Source organism: Chelon labrosus (assembly GCF_963514085.1).
Source record: "Chelon labrosus genome assembly, chromosome: 11".
Classification (NCBI taxonomy): Eukaryota; Metazoa; Chordata; class Actinopteri; order Mugiliformes; family Mugilidae; genus Chelon; species Chelon labrosus.
In genome coordinates this window covers 18,732,514-18,757,372 of record NC_140344.1, presented here as the reverse complement: position 1 = coordinate 18,757,372, position 24,859 = coordinate 18,732,514, and the positions used below count along the sequence as shown (strand labels likewise).

The window sequence follows — 24,859 nt, the reverse complement described above, 5'->3', positions numbered from 1 at the left end:
AAAGCAAATGCAACACAACTTGTCAGTTCACAAGTTCAAATATAACAGTATAACACAGCTTAGCTTCATGGTTATGGTATCACCATTTGTTTAAAAGCCGTTGATTCAACTGTTTTCATTTTGTCTGATTATCAATGAATCAGTGACTAAAATCTTGGTTTGCCAAGGTACATTTGCGTTTAGATTTTTGATGATTGTCCTGCTGATTTAACTTAAAAACAGTCTAGGAACAACTCAACAAAAACTTGAAAAACAGCACAAGGTGTTGACCTGGCCTTCAAATTCACTAGATCCCAAACTGATCAGATATCTGTGGGATGCACTGGAACAAGCCTGATCCACAAAGGCCCCTCCCCTCAACCTATAGGACCCAAACATCCTGTTGCCAGAGGCCACAAGACACCCTCTGAAGGTCCATGCCCATTCTCTAATGAGCCACATCTGTTTTGGAGGCACAAGGAGACCTACACAATATTAGGAAGGCAGTCATAATGTTATGTCTGATCGGTGTACAGCAGCATGTGAAGATGAACCTCTTTTCTTTGGCTTTTAACACCATGTAGAGTGTTGATTTTATGTGTATACATGCATATTTTTACTACTTCATATTTTATTGTTTCTATTGTGTTATTTATTTATTGCGTTTTATCTTGTAAAGCACTTTGGAAACCTTGTGTTTGTTAAAATTGTGCTATATAAATAAAGTGGATTGGATTGGATGAAGCTTTCAGTGAGGGTGTAAAAGTTATAAAGCTCAGGGACTCCCTCTAGTGGTAGAGGACAGTTCTTAATCAACTGCAGGGGTTTACTGCGAAAACGGTTAAAGGTATTAAAACAAAAATAGAAGATATACTCTTATTGCATTCATGGCAGCTGGCCACTGACCTCTGACTCAACACATTTTGAATTTAAAAGCAGCTGTAGTATTTAGCAAACTTCATGCATGTGTCGCTTTAAGAAACACGCCCAGGTAAGTATTTATTAATCAACAAAATTTATTTACAGAACATAAACATATATGAAGGTGGACTGCTTGATAGCCTTCTGAGAGCAGGAAAACAATTCCTCTTCAGATTAAAAATGAACAAATGTACAGACAGTGAACTGAAGACCAATCAAGGCCTTTGAAACTCAAAGCCTTCATTGGTCTTTTGGAGATTGATCCCTTGACAATCCAGCATCTCTTCTCAAATACATCAGGCTCACGAAGCTTGTACTCCCTCCGTCAAATAACCGTCGTCTCAAATGTAACAGCTGCTTTGTTGAAGTAAATGCCTTTGAGAGCAGGTGGAGAGGAAAACAAAAAGAGAGTCTAGTAGAAATAGACAGCGATGCCATGAGGCAAGGAGCAAGTTTTGTTAGTATACACTGAAAGAAAGATTCACATATAAAAGACTGGATATGGTAATAACACATAAGTGCTAAAAACTAAGGAAAAGTCCACGATGTCCACCGCACCCTCCGAACTTTCTATGACGTCACCCGCAAGTCTACAGAATGGATGTAGAGGTTAATGTGACGGTGGCAGGCTCAGTTTGTATTTTTAGTCGTAGCAGTTTGTATTTAATGAGGTTACTTGAAGCAGAGTACAGCAATGCTTGTTTATGCGTCCTGCTGGGAAATCTACACAGGACACAACCCTCTCCAGGTGAGCGTCTACATATAGTAGTTAGCTGCTTTTAAGAAACAAATCGGGACACGAGAAAACACTAAAAGAAACATTAAAAGTATATCATATTGATCACACCTAGACAGTTTCTCATGCCCACTCGCACGTGCGCCGCTCCGCCTCCACCAAAACGCACACTCACGCAAAACCGTGGGACGTAAGTAGACACCCTTTCTTCCGTGGGACAAACAAAGCCAGGTGTGTAGATCTAAAACCTCTGCCCATGCATTTGAATAGTAGTGAGTTAGGACAAAGACAAGTCATTTCATTACTAGTGAGCGTTTAAATCACCACGTCAGCAGTGTGTATATACGTGTGTGTATATATGTATATATATATACACACACGTATATACACGCACGCGCACACACACACACACTCACCCCCACACACACACGCATAATAAAAGACTGTGTCCTTTAAAGGAGTTGAAGGAGGTCTTGGCAGCACATAAGTTGTGTTGACACTTGACTTCCACATGTGTGTCCACTTGTTAAGGCTGCTTCACACTTCATTTTTGCTTCCAGCATAAAGCCTGGTCCATGACTTGGCTGTGGAAAAAAAAAACAACAACCATTATATGATTATGGACATAAATCAACAAAACTTTACAAAGCATGCATGAACAAGTGTTTAATAAAAGTATATGACAGATGTGGAAATGAAAACGGCTGGAATATGGTAAGTGTGCACATTTTTATATGTTGGTGCACAATAACAGAAAAATGAACTGTGGGTGGACTGGTTCAGTCTGTGTCCCACCTAAAGCTACAGGAACAACAAACCAACAACAAAAAACTACCGTCAACAAAGGCCGATTGTGACGTCGCCTGTTTCTGGATCAAAAACTTCCACTTAAAAACACACCGTGAAGACTACAGCCACGGGCCTGCAAGCACATACGTTCTGTGCTTTCTCTAAAGTAGACAGCTCTTCGAAACCAGTAGGTGGCAATAGTCTGTATTTGTCATTCAAGAGGGGAAACTGGAAGAGTTACTATTAGCTGGGAGGCTAGGAAGTGCTAAAAACTCCTGAATCATGCTGATCATTTGGTCTACACTACATCTATTCTAGATGATCATGTTGTTGTGAAAATATTTCTGTATTTGAATGTGAGGCTTTTGTGTGTGGTTTAATGTTCATTAAATAGTGTTTCACAATACATCTGTACCTCAGGCAAAGAGTAGAGCATACAATGAGGACATTACATTAATAACTAATCATGATGGATGGAAAATTATGCAGTATAATCAAAAATCTGTGAAGATTTTAAGGATGTTAAACCACAAAATCTTTTCAGTTTTTCTGTTCTTTGTATACGTATTTCTATCTTTCTGTTTTGGCTGGGTATTTCAGGCTAGTAAGTGACTGAAATGTGATAAGCCTTCTGCTGGAGCAGGCCAAATATCACGGGCCAGATCTCTCACCTGTTTCTATGGCTTCAGCTTCACTGGACTTCCACTTCTCTGCAACGTCGTTTGCTAGGGGATCGTCAGGGTTGGGTGCACTTAGTAAAGCCTGGATTGATAGCAGCACTGTACGAATCTGCAGAGCTGGCGACCATTTATCTGGAAAACCACAAATGCAAACCACAGAGGGACAGCAGAGTGTAAGACACTGAAAAGAATAAAAAACAAAAAAACAGAGAATGACGTATCTCTTCATTTTGCAGTAACAGAGCAGTGGAGACATTGGTGATATGCAGCAGCAGCAGCAGCGGTGGTGGCGGCGGCACAAAGCTCCAGTCAGGGTGAAAAGTATCACGTAGGAGGCGTTTGATCTTTTGAGCAAGATGAAATTGACAAATCCCCTCAGTTCATTCACAAGTCAAACACCACAGCACACAGTACATACAAGCTGTCCAACAGTAACACGACAGAACAAAGACGACAGGAGGGAAACGCATTAGCACCAGCTTACCTTTCAAAATGTCTAGACATATTCTTCCCAACTTGTCGACGTTGGGATGATATATTTTGGTCATGAAACGGACTTTAGGAGCTGCCATGGGATATTCTTCTGGTAAAAAGAGTTCAAGTTTAAATGTGCCTCCTTCAAAAGGCGAGTCCTGAGGCCCAGAAATGACAACATGAAAGTAGCGTGCATTGCTTTCGTCCGGCTCTGCCTGGATGCCTGGGACCGGCTCCGCAAGCAAGCGCTGGGTTTCCTGGTGAATAAAGAGAAAAAAGTATCTACATGTTAATGTGTTTTACCTGAGAGGAACATAAATCGCACTGTCACTACCGTACACCCCAATTCAGGCAGATATGTGTGGTTTTAGGAAAATACGTTTGAACACCGTTGATGCTCCCACAACAAATCTATGCAGAGAAAACATTTACACCTGTGTCCAGTGCTTGTCCAGTCGTTGAGAGACGTGAGGACCAGGTCACAGCTGTTACGGTCTATATCACCGCAACGGATAATTACATTTCTGGGAAGGTGCACGTCAGACTACGACCAAAGCGGTTTTGGTCCGGAGCTGTGGCGTAGAAGTGATGTGCAACCATAAATTCTTAATGAATTGCTGCTAAAGAAGATATAGCACAGAGCACCAGTCGTAGCACACAGGCGAAACAGTGATTTAGATGAGAGCAATCAATCTTTGCCTTTTGAACACAACTCGTCTCTCTAACTCTCGCATAATTCCTTCAGTCTTTAGTCTTCAGGATATTTATTATTTAAAGTTCAGACTCCCAGTTATATCCATAGGAATTGCCATAAATAAAGACACCATATGTCCCTCTTTTGATATTTGCAAAATCATTTTAGGCAGCTGTGACAGTTGAGTTCTACCAAATGCAGAAAGAAGTGACGAAGATACAGAGGAAAGTCTTGTTTTATACACTTAATTTGAACCATTACATTTAATTAAGCTTAAATATGAAGTATGACTGCATTAGCCTTTATATAAGAGCTGCAAATAGCTGTGCATCTTATCATTCTTGAAGCTAGAAGAAAAAAACTGCATGGCTGTTGTCCTTTAACATAGAGGGGAGGGTGGTTTTTACTGCATTGGTAGCTCCAGACTGTCTTTTAGAGGTGACTCTGACTCAGCCACCCCACCACGGGGGACAAGCACTCTTGCAACCATCAGCCACTTGCAGCAAGGCTACTCCCGGCTCGTCGTGACAGCCAAGCGACCTGCAGAAACACCTGACTGTGAAAGAGGAGCAGGTATCTGATATGGTTTGTGGCGCGCATGAAGCAGCATAAGTCACACATTACAAGGAAACTACGTTGCAGCTCAATACTTATACCAGCTGTTTTTTTCCCTCCTCTACCAAACACTGTTTCTTCCAGGTTATCTGTTTTAGCATTGATAATAAAACTCAAATGTACTTCCTCTGTAAAGCTGACTATTTTCACAATCCAAAAAAAACTTGGATCCTGTTGCGACAGTTTGAAACGCACACCTGATTACAGTGGAACAACACCCGCCACCCCTTGTTTTCTGACAGGCTTTTCCTCTATGAAACTGGGAGTGAGATTCCTGAAATGCTTCAGATAACCCACAGACAAAACCGTGCAGTGAAAACACAGACAGAAGAGGGGCTCCCAGTCCCAGTCACACGCTCTGAGGGCTCAAGGGCTCGGCTCGCAGTGTGCTGTTCCCAGCCCGCCAACCGCAGGCTGCGGTCCGCTTCCTCACACACCTGTGTAACATTTACTACTCACTAAACGCTACTCGTATTCTTTGTGAATGAAGGATATTTTCTAATACATCTGTGGAAATTTACGAATATCCAGGTCATAGTATATCCATATATATATATAACACCAAAACTTAAAGGAAAAATCAACTTAATAGCGGAGTTATTAGGTTAAAGTAAATACTGTGGGACTGTGGCACACATTTGTATTAAAAATAATACAGAATATTTTTGCAACCTTAAATGAAACCTGCCTATACGACAGAGAAGAAGTGCGGCAAGAAATCACAGTATCCCTCAGATGGTAGAAACTTCTTTATTAATCTGATTTATGTCATTACTTTCATATTTTCATACTGTCGTGATAGGGAAAATGCACACTCAGCATCTAAATAATGTTAAGCGCACACTATTAAAAACAAATGCATTCCACTATAACAGTGCTGCACTAAATCTTATCTCGATGAAGGTTATAGCATTCAGCATTTGTTTAAAATAACTGAGAGAGTTGCTGCTTCATCTGTGTTTTCCTTTTGGAGGCTGTGGCTCCTCCTTGAACCGTCACCTTATCGTGGTGGAGGAGTTTGAGTGTCCTAATGACCCTAGGGGCTATGCTGTCCGGGGCAATTTGCCCCTGGTAGGGCCTCCCAAGGCAGATTGGTCTTAGGCGAAGGGCCAGACAAAGAACGGTTCAGAAGACCTTTCATGAAGAAGATCAAGAGGTGAACGTGTACCCGGCCCGGAGGGGTTACCGGGGCCCCACCCTGGAGCCAGGCCTGGGGCTGGGGCTGGGGGCTCGTTTTATAATTCTGACAGCCCCGTTTTAGTCAGTGAGAAACACTTTTGCGTTTAATTCAGTACAGTTTAACAGCACCACAAACTAGAAAATGATCCTACATTTATAATAACCACCTTTCTTTCAAAATAAACTGTCACGAATGGGAATTTAGTGCAGGACTTTCATATAAATCATCAATCATTTCACTAGTTTCCCTTCCTGCTGGGACAATGATGAATGAAGTTGTTCAGGTCAGTGAATCTAAATCCTTAAACAGCATCATAATCAGGATGCTGAGCAAACCCCCCCAAACTGTCCTCTCAGCTCAGACAGCGAGCATTATTTGCTGATGCTACAGTCAGTGGTCATGCGGCAGGAGTCTGCAGTGGTGGTAGAGTTAATTAACTTAGACGTTTAACTGCACCGGTTACTGAAAACTTAAATTAAAAAAAAAGTGAATAATGAAAATAATAGACAACAAGATGAATTTCATTGACGTTTTACGTCAGTGTTAGTTGGCAGTAAAAATATTGGGCATATCCGACTAGCGTTAGCTTCTTAACTGTTACTGTTTTTTATCAAATACAAGCAATGCTAACAAACTAGCCGGGGCTAGCAAAGTTAGCCTTGTTATCCTGTCAGCTTCACAACGCTACTGAGCATTGAAAGTATATTTAGAAAAGATACGCAAGGCACACAGCAAATCAATACATGCGCCATCTTTTCAGAGCGTATTATTTTTTTTTTAACCGGCAGTGCCTCTGTGTATCTAGGCACAGGAATGAAGCGGAAGTTACTTTACCAAACTAACGTTAGCCGGATGGAAGCTAACGCTAGCGTACAAAACTGTTAACCGGGACGGACCAGCGGAGCGTCGGGACGTTTAGACTGTGAATGCAGAGGCTTTCGCCATTAGAGAGAAAATGTCATGCTAGTCGTTGTTTTTGTGAAATGATTACCTTAATGATTCTGCGGGGCAGTCCTGTCATCTTGTCTTATGTGCGGGCTTTTAGCTCTCGGAGTGCCTTCTCTGTGGCATTGACAGCAACAAGCTCACGTCTTCCGGGTTCCCTACGTCATCATTGTGGATGGAGGGACACGAGCGTGGCTGACAGGTCATAATAATAATAACACACTTGTTTGTCTCCAAATGCACCTTTGACAAGACTGAAGGAGAAAGTGCTGATCGTCTTTTCAGTGGTTGTTCATTTTGTGTTGCTGTATAACTAGTTATACATATTATATAAAACATAACATATGATAATTACTGAAGGCAAAATGTAATTACTTCAATGTAATATATATATTATTAACCTTTATTTTGTATGGGGAATTGTAAATTGTAAAAAACAACTCAGTCTTTAAAGTTATTTATTACTGAAAAGTATATATCATCAGGCATAACATTATGACCACCTACACACCATTTTGTGTAGGTCTCCCTTGTGCATCCAAAACTGTTGTGACTCATCAGAGAATGGACATGGGTCTTCTGAGGGCGTCCTTAGTGGGGGCCTTTGGGTCCTATGGATGGGGAGGGGGGGCTCTGTGGATTAGGCTTGTTCCAGTGCCTCCCACAAATACTTGATGAGAATTTGGAGGCCACCTTGTGCTGTTTTTCATGCTTTTTTTTGGAAGCCAGAGTTGTTCTCAAGTTTGTGCCTCACACTTTCTCTCCCTGTTTTAGACAAAACTTTGCATCACTTAGACTTAACACATCCAAGGACCAATAAGGCTGCTCAGTGCAGCTGCATTTTTCGTTCTTACTTGTTTTTTCTGCACCACAGACTGAATAGAAGCTGTAGATTGGAAGGGGTTTTTGGAGCTCCTCCTCCTCACATATCTGTATGGAGAAAAAGCTTTGTCCTTTTGGGTGTCAGGCCTGTTACATGGACATTAGCCGAGCAGCACACTCACAGGAACTTTATTTAAAAACGTCTGACCAAGAATTCGTCCAGCATGCAATTTCTGCCCGAACGTAGCTCAGCAGGTGGGTTTACCATTTTTGTGAATGGTTGATAATTTTTTTTTATTTATTTATTGAATACGGAAAGCGTGTCTGTTTTTACCGTTTGACCAAATTCAATTTTACTGTCATAAATATGTGATCCTGTGATTTAGTTGATTATATGCATGATTTATTTTATTTTGCTGTCAGACAAATGTCAATTCTTCTCACTAAGCATATGATATGTCACACTGTGATTAAAAAAATAAATAAATGTTAAAATGTGGTTTTAAAAAGTTAATTTCATCCCTCAGGTGAGAGAATCTGACTCATATAGCCAAGCCCATGCATTTCCTGTGAGTGGCCTAGTTTATATTCGTCTTCTCTGTAAAATCTGCATTTTACAGAGGAAACAACCAAGTGTAAAACATGAGCTTACACTCGTGTCGTGTCACTTAGCTGAGCTCAGGGAACTCTCTTCAGACAAATGTGTCCTTCTCGGGTTTAAAGTTGATTAAGCTTTGTACGTGTATGAAACCATATTCTTAGTCATTTCGATTATAAATGTAGAAATGTAAGATGTGAGTAAAATAAGTGCTTGTAAATATCAAAAAGCAGCAAGTTCCGCAAAAATACACTCATAATATTAATAGATCATCCACACTTCCAGCTAATGATTCTCTTGTACTTTGCAGTGGTATCTTTTAGCCTTTCTCTCCCGCCACACCTCACCAGCCCTCTGAAATTTTCCATTGTTCAACACACACAGGAACAGATGAACCGGCACCTAATGTAGTGCACAGGGAGAACGGGCAATACCAGCCACATTACAGAGGCTGCTGCTCACGCTGAGCGCCCGATTTGAAGATCTATGTCAACAGAGTGTAGCCAGACTTCCTTATCGACATCAAGCACTTTATATAGAGGAAGCAGCGTTCGTGGTGAGCTTAGTCTGATACACACACGCCCATCAAATGAAAGTGTATTTTACACATTTGTGCCGGCCTTTATGCCCCATGGTGTGACTTTAGAGGCCTAGGTATACTGCGTATTAAAAGAAACAAGACTGATTATAGTATGAAGACCTTTCTATTGCAAACTTTTGGGATATTTTTCTTTCCTTGTTTCGCATTTCCAGAAATACTCATTCACTTTCTGGGGGAAATGAGAAGATGAATACTATCCTTTTAAAAAACTATAAATATGAAGCTATGCCAGCAGTAGCTTAGCAAAAATACTGGAAATAGTGAGAACCTTGAAACCAGGACCAAGGATGAAGTCAGTTTGCTTCAATTTGCACCAAATCTTTTGAACAAAAAGCACAAAATGTCTATTCTTTACGTTCGGTGACCCTTAGGCTTAGATGGTGACCCCTCTGAGCCCGACCGTCATGTTGGGACAGGATGGGAATTCAAAAATCAGTGCAGTTCAATTAATCCAAATTTCAATATTTTGCTCTTTGTAGGTTTTATATTTCTTTCATTTATTTGGTGTATGTTAGTAACGGAGACTTGCAAAGTAAGAATTTAATTAACATCTTGAATCTGGGACTGCTTTTACAAAAACCTCAACCTCGGGACCCCCAGAGCTGGCACTACTTTAATAGTGGGAAATAAAAACTTGTTTTCAACAGGAAGAAACCTTGAGCAGAATCCGGCTCATATGGGCGAGTAGTGGAGCTTGAGTAATGGAGAAACAGAAAAAATGAGTGAGGTGGGATAGAGGACAAAAGAGGGAAGGGGGAGAAGTGAGCAGAAGAAGAAAGCAAATGAATTTATACATCTGGATAAAGAATACATGCAGCATATAAACATGGTACAAAGAAGAGCACAAGATACTGGGTGATACATGATACATGTGAGACAGATGATACATAAAAAGAAAAGACCGAGCCAGAAGTCATCAGAATTCAAAACATCAGAAACTAAGGCAGGCCCGGGACGTATCAAGCTTCCTAATGAAGTCTCCCACTCAGTCTTTTACTCATATATGTCATGTTTTGCACTTGTTTTATAGCTCACCGGAGAACACACTACCACTACCTGGCGTGTCTGTTCATCATGGTCACCTACTCTGGACCAGTTTCCCCCCTTCACCCCCCTCCGGTGTCACCAGGTGTGCGCTCTGCTTTCTCCGCCACGCAGACCAACAGTGTAGTGGGCGGCAAGCAGAAAGCGGTGACTTTCAACAGGCTCTTGGTCAACATCGGCGGGGACTTCAACCCGGACACCGGTTACTTCCGCTGCCGCATCCCCGGAGCTTACTATTTCTCCTTCTCCGTGGGGAAATTTCCCAAAAAGATGCTTTCTGTCATACTGGTGAAGAATGGAGAGGAGGTGCAGGCCATAGCCTACGACGACTACCGCAAGAAAGGAAGGAAAGTTCAAAGCCAAAGTGTAATGATCAGTTTGAAGAAAATGGACACTGTGTGGCTGCTTTTACAGCAGAGCCCTAAGTATGCTCTGTACAGCAATGCCGGGCCTTACATCAGCTTCTCTGGTTACCTTGTGTATCCTGACATGCCCCTGACCAGCTACAGCAGTAACCAGGAGGCCTCACCAGCACTGCACTACCCACACTGCCCACCTCAGACTGACCCCTGGTCCAGAGGTCAGACGATGGAGCAGCCGAAGTCTGCCTTCTCAGTGGCTCGGACATCCGCTCTCATGGGCCAGAGCGGCACGCAGCGGGACAAGACACCTCTGAACTTTGATGTGGAATTTGTCAACATAGGAGGCCATTTCAACAAAAGCTCGGGCCTGTTCACCTGCCACTTCCCCGGAGCTTACTTCTTTGCCTTCACAGTGGGGAAACACCCTTGCAAGGCAGTTTCTGTGAAGCTGATGACCGGGAAGGGCGTGGTGCAGGCGATGGTGTTCGATGAGGACACGTCAAAGAGACGGGAGATGCAGAGCCAGAGCTTGCTGCTGTCTCTCCGCAAGGGCGACAGTGTTTGGCTGTACAGCCAGCAGGACGAGCGTTACGCCGTTTACAGCAACCAGGGGAGGTACACAACGTTTTCTGGCTTCTTGGTTTATCCTGACGCAGAAACACCTCCCAGCGACCAGGACAGAACTCACCTATAAATATCTCAACCCTTCATAGAAGCTAGATTTATAGTAAGTCTGTAGTTTATTTGCATATGGATGGATCAGAGGCAATCAGGGTAGTGTAAGTGACTTTACTGCTTATTTGATGGTTTTCTGGCTAAATAACATAATTCCTAAGGTAACACGTGTTGGCTATTTACTCCACAAGATGGCGCTGCGGGCAAGCTTTTCAATCAAGTGCAATTAGCTGCAAGACATCACAAAAACAATATATGTGTTTAGATAATGAGCTCTCAATGAAGTAACAGTTTTTGTTCACAGACATTTTTTACAATTCTTTGTATTTAGACTTTGTTAAATCTAAGTTTTTGTACCTTTTTGTAAACTGTCAGGTATAGCTATGTAAATGATGTAAAGTTTATTAAAATGAGTAACAATGTGTACGGAGCTTTTGCGTTGTAGATAGATATGTTTAAATGTTGTGTCTTCATAAAAAAAAAAAAAATAAAGTTTGTATTTCTTCTCAGTCAAATTAACAAAAGTATGAGCAGCTAGTGTAACTGACAATATCAAAAAGGGGCTAAATATTTCTTCCTTCTTCAAACATGGATCCTAGCTGTTACCAGTAGTCTGGGTGGTGGTGCCGTGGAGGAATTCAAGATTCTCCTGCATAATGGCATTACAACATCAGGAACAAGAAAGAAAGAAAGACAGAAAGAAACTGGAATCACGAGACAATGAATGAAGGGGTCCGCATTAAGAATAGCCAACAGCAATGTTAAATATTCTTTATTAACCGTCTGAAAATTGAACTAAAACACGCAAAAGCATGGGTTTTAGTCTTTTAATTGAGGCGATTTGTTCTCATGTTAACTGGGGGCATAAATAAAAAGTAGAATAAAAAGTCAGTGATTTTCTGGGGTGTAAATTGTGAAGTATACAATGTAAGACTATTTCATCATGGAAACATTTCCATGTAAATAATTTAGTGTTTCGCAATTTCTTGTTCATTTTAACGAGATACATTTTTAAAAAAAAGAAATACAAAAAAAGATAAAATTATTTCGCAGATGTGCCAGATGTTGCTTCTGCGACAGGCTTGGAAAAAAATGCCCCCTCATAAATCTTTTTCCTAAAAACTTTTGCCATTTATCGAGGCGGGACATAGGACATTTGTGCACAGCTATTGTGACACCATACAATATGAATAAATGAATGCAGGGAAACTAAATCTTACTCTTTTTATGAGCACCATCTTGGCTTTGAATAGGTTCCAGTGTTTGTACTTGTCTGACTAATCAACATGATTTACATTTAAAAGAAAAAAAAAGTTTGCTAAATCCAAACCTTTGAACAGTTTTCTCTTTGCTGCCACAATTAATAAGAATAGTGGTGGGAGCCATGAAAAAAAAAAAATAACATAAACACAAACAAATACTCTAAACCATCCAGAGTCAGTGCCTGCACCTAAACCCCCCAAGGTCAGGCTCCACAGAGGCGTCTTGTGTAGGATTTTAACTCCTCACATTCTGCCATATAAATACACACTGCTGCTCGGCCCACTTAGTCTTGCAAATGTTCTTCTTACTGTCGCCTCCGTCGCCACTCCCCTGGACGCATCACTGCACGTCCCAAATCTCGCAGAGCAACGGGGTGAATTTGTGGTCGTTCATTCTCCAGGACGAGAGCATCTCGGTGTGGTAGTGGTTGAGAGTCCTCAGCTCTGTCAGGCGGCCCAGGAGGCGAGCGAAGTACTGAGGCTCCTGCGGATGCTGCAGGACGCAGAGCTTCCTCAGCACGTCCAGCATGGGCTCCTGAAGTTTCTCAACAGCCTGATGATCCTTCACGTAGGGCCGATCTGGAGAGGAAGGCAGAGGATTACATATCTGACTATGAAAGATTATAGACGCTGATTTAGGAAACCCTCCACTCTATGACCTAACAAACCACTTCTGGATCAGTAAAAACTGCTAAGGCTCACCTGGCGTCAGGATGGTTATGGCGGTGAGGAGAGCCTGTTCCTCCTGTATCATCTGCAGCTCACCGATGCTTTTGTAAAAGTTGAACATGGGTGTGATAAACTCTTCTGATATACCTGCAGAAGAAAAGAGTAAAACATTCTTTATTTTAAAGTAATATTTCAGATAAGCTATGCGTTGTGCATCGGCACGAACAGGCTCCCAGTAAAAAGACAAGAAGAGGTGCTAGGTTTTTATACAGTAATAATGTCCAGTTTAGTTAAATGATAATATATATATTTTTGAGCTGTCTGTGCCTCATGTGATGAACTAATCTGGTGAAAGGTGCAGCATAGATGTGTGAAACACTCTTGTAGTTTTCAGATGCACAAGAAGCAGAACACAGAAGAAAGAGGAGGAAATGAAAGGAGGGCAGCAACAGTTGTGTCTGATCTGCATCACTGAAATCTATAGTATACCTGGTCTACCTATATAAAACTATACAGCCATTTCTGTGTGCCATTTCATGCATAATATGTGGGAGTTTCAGACTGGAATGAAACATTGATGTTAAAATCTCTACCAGATGCCAAAAGTTTTAATGCAAAATCAATAACGCCGCCATAGCCAGTCAGCCGTGATGTACGCTAAAAGGTTCAAACACTAATTGTAACAGTACTTTTTTAGAAATCAGAGGGTCCTAAGGTGATCGGTGCTCTGCTGTATGATGAACTGGAACAAGATACTGCTCTACAGTATGTTCTTCAAGGACTTATCTCTTTCAGATGAACAAGTAAAAGCTCAAAAAGGGCATGTAGAAAAATACATGCTCAAAAAGGGCATGTAGAAAAATATTATAGGTTTATGAATGTGCTGAAAAATATATTTATTATCTGAGCGATATCAAAAGACGAATAAAGGATCATAATTTTGCAGAATGTGAATATCTGATCAGGACTACCCGATCAGATGTTTTCCTGTTAAACATTTGTACAAATACTTTAGTTCTATGACAACAGAATCAGCCTCCGTCATCTCTAAACAGCAGAAACTTCTGCAGAGACCTTCAGCACAAGAATATCTAAAACTGCTCCCTATGAAATGTTTTCATTCCGTTTTCTCTTGCACACTGGCGACAGTTCCTACTTTTGACGCTCTTCAAATGAGTTGAGGGGCTCTGTCTGCTCGGACACATCATTGAGCTTTCAGAAATGCCACTGGGGCTCAGAGGGAGAGAGGAGGACAATGGCACTCCTGATGTTTTGATAAAGAACAATGGTCTCTCCAGACAGCTTTGCTCCCTCATTCTCCCAGACTGGCCTTTAGTGTGAATATTTCTTATCCCCGCCATTCACACCACAGCAGCGCCAAGGGACTCTGTGACGCACTCACATGCCTGCCATCGCCGCTGCTGTCTGTCTAACTGTCCGGGATGTTGACAGAATGACACCTCACATACATTTAATTTGGTTTTGAAACCAGCAAGTAAACGACTTGAATATATAGGCACTTGAGTAACTGTGTGCTTTAATGCATTAATCCTTACGGCGCCAAACGGCCTTCATCTTGCGAGCATGCACGCACACTTCGGCAGAGTGAAACTAAACCCAGCGAAGGTGTGCGTGTGTGTGTGTAAACTACACCGAGCCAAAGATCAACAGGTCAGCGCACATCTCCCAGCTGCATCACACAGATCGGCGAGATCAAATATTAAAGGAGGATCTGACTAGACGTGCTGCCAGCTGCAGCTGGCAGAGCAAAAGATGGCTGAAGGTCATGAATCAGGCGTTAATGTGTTACTAGACTACTGCTACTTTATGTACGGAACAGGATTAGGGCCACTGTAAAATAAAAATAAAATAAAATACATAATATATATATTTTCTGGGGTTATGACTTTTGTTTCTTTATGAGAATGAGGTTAATCTCTGCCGGATTGATCTCAGAATTCTCAGAATAAATTCCAGATTCTTAGATTAAAGTCAGAATTTCGACAAACAGTCACAACCAAAAATATTTTTTTCCACTGGCCCTAATCCTTTATCATATTTATGCAATTTAGTTAGGCCATCTGTATTACAGTCAATAAAGAAGTCAGATAAAAGCCAGAGAATAATCTCAAAATTCTGAGATTAAAACTCAAACATTTGAGGTTAAAGTCAGAACTTTGACAGAAAAATAAAAAATCCATCCAAAAACTTTTTTTCTAATCCTTTTCCATACTTACGTGATGAGAGTTTATAAAGTCACACCTATGTATACTCTGTTATTAGTTAGACTATCTGTATTTCAGTCAATAAAGTGAGATTAAAGTTAAATTCTAAGAACAAAGTCAAAATTGTGAGTTTAAAGTCACAATTCTGACAAAACATGACATTTGTTGCCCTAAAACTCCAGTGTATTTATGTGATGAGAGCTTAAAAAGCTGCACTCGTTTGTAGAAACTCTGTTGTTATAGTTACGCCGTCTGAATCTCAGGCAGCACAGAAGGCTAAGACTCACCACTCTTGCGTATCCTCTCCTCTAAAACTTCGGTGTGTCCGCCGGGCATCTTTTTGCTGAAAACCTGAGCTGAGCGCAGAAACATGGCTTCTACAGCCGAACCCTTCAGCAGAGCGATCTGATCCTCATGATCCAGAGCCAAAAAACCTGCAGGAGGCATAACACCGCTTGTTATAATGAGGCATAATAAGAAATAATGAGGCAATTTGTGTTTTTTAATACACTTCAGTGTGTGTTCTTCCTCTGTAAATAGTAAATAGAAATACCTGGAATATTTTTTGTAAACTCCACCAAAACTTGAACTTGACTTGTTGCCATTTCTGTCAGTAGGAGAAAGTTTTCCTCTGCACTGTACTGTTCTTGTAGCTGAAGGGGAGAGAACATCAGTAAACAGCAGAGAAACAGATCAGACCTTCTGGGAGAAGCCATGAGCAGCTCCACCGACATCAAGGCTGAACCAGTCAGATGCAGACTTCGCTTCATTCAATAGACAGGTGTGGGCTCAGTCTGTGTATACTGCTTTGTGTTTGCAGCACTCTCCAGTTTTCTCTTGCTGGATCATTTATGGTCAATAATTCATACAGTTAGTTGAAAGAAAATATTCCAAAATGGCAAAATACCAGTTTTTTGGCAACATCTTGGGGAATCTGATGTCTGTTGTAAGCATCTACAATGAGTTTCAAGAGGGCCTGCTGCTCCTTGGTGATTTCAACCTTCTCCTGGATTCAGAAAGACATCAAAATAAATAAATTAATAAGTAAATGATTACACAGATTGTCTCAGTTCATAAGGCAGAATCAGTGAGGTCAAGAGAAATGTATTAGTGATGCTGCAGAGGGGTCGTTTACCTTCGACAACCTGGTGGTTGAGGTGACCTGTTTGCTGTCTGCGTTGTCTACCCCCTCCGTCTCGTCTCCGGTGGACTGTCCCGGGGAGGCCTTGGTGTTCTTCCGCAGCCTTTTCGATTTACACTGGATCTCTGTCAGCAGGCCTGTCAGCATCGACAAAGGCTTTCTGTGTTAAATACCTCAGAGTAGTTTTAAGGCTTCATCTTCACTTAAATAATATCTATGTGTATATGTGGATCTTTTAATCCCTTTTGATTTATATTTCAACATCACGTCCACTTTAAAAAGCGCTGTATCGAATATGATTGAGTGTTTATGCTTTTATTTGATATGACATTTTCCTTTACATTTCTATGTATCAGCTCCATGAAATTAGTTTATTTAGATTTCAGATAACTGAAGGAGGATGGGAATGGTCAATGAACAAACAGAAATAAAACAACCGGTCAAATCACCATCTTTCTCGTCCGCATTATGACCGGAAAAGTCGAACCCTTCAAGCTCTGGTTGCCTCCCACCCTGCAATATTCATCGCAGCTTCCCTGCACTATTTATGAGCAACAGGAGTCCGGTCTCTCCTCCTGCTCTTTTCGGCTGACGGCTTTTTTATAGAGCCCATAACTAATAATCCTCCACAGACCCAGCTTCAGACAAAGTACATGTTCACATCTAGAAGTCTGCTCGGCATATGAAAAGAAAAAAAGCTCACAAGTTCCTTTCCGTGACAGCCGCCACTGGCAGGGTGATCCTTTTAGTTTTCTAAATGGAGCTTAAGGTTTCTGTTAAACTGCTTCTATTCCCGTACCAGTAACAAAACCTGGGTCTTTTGTATTGTGTGATATGCAGCGACACAGAATCCCCCAGTAAAATTCAACAGAGCATGTCAGAATGGAAAATGAGGGCTTACCTATGACAGCCTCTCGTGACGCTACTGAACAGAAAGTACAGCGTTCGCATGCACAAATAAGTTTGATGTTTGTCTATAATCTATTTTCCATTGATTAATGGCTATTTTGGCGTCCCGTCAGCGTGAACGGGAGCCAGGAGGCTCTTGACATGCAGCCATACTCACACTCTGCCAGCATGCCCATCTCCTTGCACTTTCTCAGTCGGCACTCCTGGCATTTCCTGCGCATGTACATGTCCATCTCGCAGTTTCCACCGCTCTTGCACTTGTACACGGCGTTCTTGGTTATGCTCCGTCTGAAGAAACCTGAACATGGTAGAAATATGACATTAGTGGAGAAAACACATATACACAGAAAGGATCTTCTCTTGAGCCCCACTGATAGCAGGATGCAGATGCAAAATGGTACCTCTGTAGAATAAATAATGATGGATTATTAAGGCCTATAAGGAAACCCACATACATAAGATAGATGTATAATGACACAGTATACTAACTTTCAAAAGAGTTTTTGGGAGCGTTTTATGCCTTTTTAGTAAAGTGAACAATTAGGAGAAGATGTAAATAGAGAGAGCGAGTTAAAAAAGCACATAAACAAAAATTCTTGACATTAAGCATGGCAATATTCCTCATGAATTTCTCAGCTGCAATATTTTGTTGCTGTTTTGACTGACACTATACTTCATAATCAGACGATATATTGGTGTAGTTACTTTTATTGCCTGATGCTTTTTATGATGCATTGTTATGTGTTCGATTATGTGACATCTGGTTAAAGTGGTTAAAAAAGAAGTAAACCTCATTCATTAATATAGAAACAATGCTACTAACAATCATATAATAACATATAGAGTGATGTTTGATATTGTCAAGCTTATTTTTCTGTCAATTCTTATTTGAACTTTTGACTATTTCTCATTAATATTGACGGTCTTTAAGTAAATCGAGGATCTGTTATAATTCCTCCACTGCTCTGTAATGAGATATGAATAATGACCGCTTCATAGTTTGCACACTGTTCCGATAATGTTGCAGAGACACCAGTGAACCCAGCTGGCTCCGGTCCAGACATCAACAGAGGGAAACACACACACACACGTGCACAAACACATGCACAATCACACACACATGCACAAACACATGCACGAGCACACACACCTGCACAAACACACACACCTGCACAGAATAACTTTGGAACAGTTACTAGACATTCTGACATCATTAAGCACAATGACATGCATTAGCGTAACTCAGCTCGGGTTGCTCGTGCATTGTACAGCAGAAAGCTGAGAGGGAACCCAATCTGGCAGCCGTACCAGTTAGACCTGAGCCTATTCTCAGTCAAATGGCAGGACAGGTCAGCTGCCGCACTCCTGGCATTGTCCAACCTCACAGTGTGGAATTACACTGATACCCATTCACCCCGTCGTTTGGCAGGAATCACACCAAATTCACGGCGCCATAAAAAAAAACACGGCGGGGCGCGGCCGAAGGCCACAACTTTGCTGTCCCAAGGTAGCAAAAAGTTCAAGGAGAGTGGCTTGTAAAGTGTTCGCTTTTACTGTAACATTGCAACATTTTATTGTTTTTGTCCTCTTAAAATCAGCCTCAATCTTTCCTTCAGAAATGATTGTATGTTTTATGGTTGTGTGCATTACTGCCTGTCCCTGGCAGGTTATCAAGCATGTAGTCAATACACAGTGTACAGCTGTAGTAGAAAGTATTTGTGCAGTTACAACATTTCTAGGACAATTCTGCCAACTGCAGCCAGATAAGGAAATTGTTTCAGCGTCAGAGCGTAATCCCCCCCACCTCACAAAGAAAAATCCCTTTCCTTAAAGAAGTTCCTCCTCCATAGTCAGGACTAACATGCACAAAATTCCCCCAAAGGGAACATCCTGGTGTTGAAGAGTGCAGTAGCTTTTATTTTCCTCATCTTCACATATTACTCTTCACTGTAATATGTTGTAGGTTGTCATGACTGACCCCTGAGATTCAAGAACTAAAGAAAATAACATCATTTTTACTATGTGGGCCAAATGACATTCAGCTGATAAGTATCAGTTATAGACTATAAACTCCTGGAAACGCCGTCTTAAGATGACTCACGTGCCTTGGCTCTGACAAATACACAATAGGCGCATCAAAATAACTAAATGCAAAAGCAAGCCAAGCTCAGACTTAGCTGATCATTTTATACAGAACAAGCTGGGTTTCTTCTTCATTCTCAGGATATTCTTCTGCTGTTTACGCCTTTATTTGATATCGCCAGTGAAGAGAATGAAATCATGGGATGAGAGAGACACATGCAGAAAAAGGGTCTTTTATCGAACACGCTCTACTAGCAAAATGCCAACCGCTTTCTGGCTGCTGCTTTTCACGTTTGTATCTGTGTGACAGGGACACATGTCATCTGAGCGGCATGGAGCTGAATTTGTTTACAACAAAAACACGCCCCATAATAAAAATCCAAATGGCGTGTTACCGGACTCGTATTCTGATAAGAACTGAAGAAGTCTGGTTATGTCCGACTAGCGTGATGTATAAATATATTTAAATACAATTACATTTCACCAGATGGCGAAGTCATCCCCCAGTAGCGCCCCCTATAGACCGTATTGCACGAAACTTGTTGGGCTTGTAAAGTGTCGTCCACGGATTATTATTGTCAAATTTCAAGCAGTTTACTGTGGTGGTTTGTCAGATATAAACATGTAGTGGTTGTAGCGCCCCCTACAGCCCGATTTTCACGAAACTTGCGATGATTGTACACAAGCATATTACAATGACGGTTGCTACGTTTCATAAGGATTGGGTGAATTCTTCAAAAGTTATAGGCCTTAAAGTCATATGGAATGTTTCCATGTCACCTGTAGCGCCCCCTGTAGACGTAGTGTCAAGCAACTTGATGGGCGTCTGCACAATATTTTACAGATTGTGTATGCAAAATTTCACGAAGTTAGCTACTGTAGTTTTTGAGATATTGAAATGTTGCTTTGATATACAAATCGCAATAAAAACAATAGGGATCCTGCAGCTTCGTTGCATGGACCCCTAAAAAACAAGAAAAGACCACAAGAAATTGTCTTGTTTTTCTTGTTTCTCTCCTTTTTCTCCCGTGGATCAAGAGGAGCGAGTCAAATCAATAAGGTCTGCAGCCATTTTGATGGACAGGCCCGTTCCTGAATTGTCCTGAATTGTGTATTGTTGAGTTTCTGGTTTTGTAGACTGCCATGCTGGTTCTCCTGCCTGTTTGTGTTGGGGTATCCGTGTCTAAACCCGCTTCAGGAAAGAAAGGGGTGTCGGCATGTTCTCAATGATAAAAAACTAATTGATCATATGTGGGGAGAACGTGTAAAATCAAATGTGAAATATGTGTAATACCTGACATACAGTACATACACTGCACATGGAAAAGGTGGGATTTTATAATATTGTCCCATGTGACTAAGCACAGAAAATGTCTGGGAATAGGTGATAGTCCTTAAGATATAACTTGTGATAACACGTTTAACACATGCGCTCCCTTATAATGCAACTGACACATGATCGTATTGTGTGTTTTCCACATGTTTTACACATGTGAAAAGAGTTGTTTTCTGTAACAACAAGAGTTGTTACAGAAAAAAAACACATTTTACTTGTGAACACATGTCCATGTGTTTTGCACATGTGAAATGTGAACTATGTCCAAGATTTGTACCTCTGAACATACGAAACGCATGGTTTTTGAACATGTTCGTGGTGTGAATGTGTGAATCAAGTGTCAGCAGCTCATTTGTATTTAAAGCAACAGGCACTGAAACGCTGAACATAAGCTATTCTCCTGCATCTATATTTGAAAATCACCCATGACTCCTCTCAGTGTTCTGTCCTCTCACCTTTACACCCCTCACAGGTGAGAGCGTTATAATGGTATCCGGAGGCCTTGTCTCCACACACAACACACAGTTCCTCCCCTTTGACCCTTCCAGCTTGCGACATGTGCCGGGTCCTCTTACACACGGCCGGCACAACCGGGGACCCCTCGTCCATCTCGGCGTCATAACTACCCTCCAGGGGTCCTTTCCTCAGTTCATATATCCCCGTGTGTGAGTACCATTCATCCCCATTGTACTGAGGGTAGTAGTTCTGAGTGGAGTAGTATGGAGTGGAAGACATGTTTGGCTCCATGGACGGGTACTGCATGGTGGGATAGCTGGTGAAAGGTAACATATCAGGGTCCTGTAGGAGAGGACTGCCTTGATCTGCCAGGATATCTGAGAGAAGAAGAAGAGAACGTTCTTTAAACAACATGCCCAGAAGCTGACATTTAAAGCCATATCTATTGTTTTTTGATATGTTAGAATGACACATTACCACCCTACAAAAGTGAATATGTCAGCTAGACATGAAGCCAGATTACCATTCAGTGTTTCTATACAACTTGTCTCCAACTGCAAAGAGAGAGAGATATCTGCCCCTACTCATAGCTAATCACTAACTATATCTGTCTGGGCACAAAGTGTACAGTGTGTACACTTGTAACCTCTTTCAGCTGAGGACAGCTGAACATGAAGACGCCTGAAACAAAGCATTCAGGCAGAAGATGGAAATCTAAACTAACGAGTTGAAAGATTTTAAAAACATTCAGCGAAGCTGAGAGGAACTACTCAGTCTGGAGATAATTATCTGTGTCCTCATCATCGTCAAATGAGAAGTGTCACTTGTTGTGATAAAAACCAGTTGGAAATAGGAAATGTTTTGTTGAGTAGCTTCAATAAAATGAGACAACTTCTATGAGTAACACTGGTGGCGCTAAAGTGTAAAAAGCCGTCCAATACAAAAGGACATCAGTGGCGAATATATATTTATGTATGTGTTTGTGTATATGTCTTTATATATATATATATATATATATATATATATATATAAAGACATATAGTGTAACTTTTGAAGTGTAAAAGCCGTCCAATACAAAAGGAAATCAGTGTCGAATATATATTTATGTATGTATGTATATATATATAAAGACATATATAACTCACATTTTTGCAACATATGACATCTTCTTTAATCATACTCTGTTTCCTGCAGAAGCTTGTTAGAGAAGGAACAGACTCTGCATCAACTCACACAGCATATAATATAAACCCATAAATGATTAACAGCCTGCTTGCACAGAGCACACCGTGTCTTTCAGGGTGACATGTAACACCGCCACAAACAAGCTGACACAAAGTTGAAGATATTAACAGGATCACTGCGTTGTTTCATCACGATTTCCAGAGTACGTCGGGCATATTCACGAGCTTTCGTTTCCTTTAAAAACCACCGAGTGGGGGTTGACTGCCACTTTAACGGCAGTGTGTTCTCTCAACTATACTGAAATGTCAAGAATGAGGATCAGACCTTTAATCAAAAACTACTGCTTAATCCTAATATCTGTGAAGTATACCATGACACTGACCTCTTGAAGACTTGGTCTGGACCATGGCCATCTCCCTGTGTCAACACACAGGCTATTCTGAGCCTTTACTCTCCTTTATCTCCCCACAGTCCGCCTGTGTTTTGTTGTTTAGTCCTTCCTCTGCGTCGAACCCAAAAAAATCATCTTCCATTTATTTCTTTTGACCGGGAAGTCGTCTCCCAGAGATGTGAGAACGGCACCGAGCCACCTGCCGCTTGCTTGAGAAATCCCAAGAGGAGCAAAGGTTGCCACGGCTACTCATTAACCACGCGGTTACATTTCTTTACATCATTACAAGTAGCTGGCTAATGTGTTATTTGCAGAATTGGGCAGCGGTACGGGGTGAGTGCTACTGTACGGAGATGATGGGAACTCTTTGAATGAAGGCGGTGGATGACGGTCACCTCCCTGCTTGTTGTTTATCATGTCCCAAGGTGGACGGATTTTAAATTGAATGTTACATAACACTTAAATCTCACGCAGTAAGTTGTACATGCTGTACATTGATGTGGACATCGTTGACAATTAATCTACTTTATCTACTTTACTTTTCAAACGTATTTCCGTCACTGCATTTCACTTTGCTTGCTCATTTTTACTCAAGTGCAACAGGTTATGATGTTTCAGCGCCGACTGGGTGAGAGGTTTCTTGACCCTGCAAATGCTGGTTGTTAAGTGGCTGTTAAATATCCAACCTCATACACTGAGTATCAGGCATGCACCAGTGAGAGGCCTGTTAATCATACACACTTATAGCAAAACTGAAACGGTTTAATGCAACAGGAATAAATCATCAATAAATCCCACCCTTATGAAGGTTATATGGTTCATGGTTTCATTGAAACTTGTTCAAAGCAGTTAATTGAACTGTATGCCCATCCAGTTTACAGCTGCGGCAGAAACACCTCTCTGTATCACGTTATTGATATACCCATTGCCACTACTTGTTAAGGAAGTAATAAGGTTTATTCTTTAGGCCTTTTTTGCATGTTTTCTTTCAAGTCCAAGACAATTTTCCCAGTGAGGATTTATTTTTTGGCTCAAAAGCAAATTCATCTGGAAATATAACAAGATGTCCGAGTGGAGGTGCACTGCAATTTAATGGAGGTGGGTTTGTTTGACGCGCATAAATGATTCAGTGGAATCTCTGTTGCCCTTTGTGGTTCTTGAAGTTATGAGAAAGCACTAACCCATATGGTTTGGCACACTATAATCACTTATGCTTTATGTGAGATGTTGTCAAACTACCTTGCCTCCGTTAAAAGGAGGCAAGCTTAAGCTGGATTTATGCTTCTGAGTCGGCTCTGGGTCGCAGCTACAATGTAGCATACAGCCTGAGGTGGATTTCCCAAGAAATGTAACCACATGTTGAGGCATCAAGTGCCGCAACAACCGCTTTTGGTCCAAAACGGATTTCCACATCTGTGTCTCTCAGTAGGACTCTGGTAGGCTACAACATAGGTTCTTTGAGAGAGTATAACCCAAGCTCCAGGTGTGCTCCACACTAGCTAGTTAACATTATACTCTCTAAACATCAGCGTGTTAATTTTGTCACATGCTGCCATTAGCTCAAAGCAGTTGGCAGCCGTCTCGTCTTGGACTTGCTCAGACCGAGCATACTTACCAAACAGGTGGGTGCTCTCTGAGATGGAGAATTCATCGCTGGGTGGGATTTGCAGTGGTCCCACCACATTGATGTCGGGGCCCACCCACTCATTCATTCAGGATGGTTGTCCGTCGGTGCCTCAGAGACAGCAGTAGTAGTCGTAGTGAGCCTTTGTTGACCTCTGTAACAAGCAAGGTGATTTGTGAACCATAATGAATATCGGCATGATAGTTTGACACCGGCACCACGGTGCAATTAAACATCATCCTGTGAGTCCCCACGTCAACACACCTGACAGGTCTCCTCTCCCACACAGGGATGAGATGCTCAGTAGGTGCCTGGAAGGAGGAGGGGATGAATAACAAGGGGAAGGAGTCGCAGAAAGAAGTCTGTTGTGTCCTGTTATATACTCAGTTCGTGTGACTAAGGCTCACTTGACGCTGGATGTTAAAGAAGATCAGTGCTGACTTTCGTTAAACACGACATACACA

The 24,859-nt window shown here is 41.5% G+C and overlaps 3 protein-coding genes across 3 annotated transcripts; 1 reads left to right on the top strand and 2 right to left on the bottom strand.

Moving 5' to 3' along the window:
- Positions 1-858: 858 nt before the first annotated feature.
- ube2na (ubiquitin-conjugating enzyme E2Na) lies at positions 859-7,228 on the bottom strand. The gene is made up of 4 exons (XM_084554576.1): positions 7,060-7,228; positions 3,590-3,836; positions 3,097-3,237; positions 859-2,220 (listed from the first exon to the last, which is right to left on the bottom strand). Exons 1-4 carry the CDS (start codon positions 7,087-7,089, stop codon positions 2,174-2,176), a joined length of 465 nt encoding a protein of 154 aa, XP_084410702.1. The 5' UTR covers positions 7,090-7,228; the 3' UTR covers positions 859-2,173.
- A 708-nt stretch (positions 7,229-7,936) lies between these two features.
- On the top strand, positions 7,937-11,376 carry c1qtnf13 (C1q and TNF related 13). Its single transcript, XM_084554570.1, has 2 exons — positions 7,937-8,090; positions 10,065-11,376. Exons 1-2 carry the CDS (start codon positions 8,060-8,062, stop codon positions 11,132-11,134), a joined length of 1,101 nt encoding a protein of 366 aa, XP_084410696.1. The 5' UTR covers positions 7,937-8,059; the 3' UTR covers positions 11,135-11,376.
- Positions 11,377-12,641: 1,265 nt separating this feature from the next.
- On the bottom strand, positions 12,642-24,483 carry nr1h4 (nuclear receptor subfamily 1, group H, member 4; the record flags this gene model as incomplete). The annotated part of the gene is made up of 10 exons (XM_084554568.1): positions 12,642-12,956; positions 13,080-13,193; positions 15,559-15,705; positions 15,825-15,924; positions 16,179-16,277; positions 16,407-16,549; positions 17,479-17,619; positions 21,195-21,572; positions 22,763-22,797; positions 24,383-24,483. 10 exons carry the CDS (start codon positions 24,481-24,483, stop codon positions 12,718-12,720), a joined length of 1,497 nt encoding a protein of 498 aa, XP_084410694.1. The 3' UTR covers positions 12,642-12,717.
- Between the last annotated feature and the right edge of the window lie 376 nt (positions 24,484-24,859).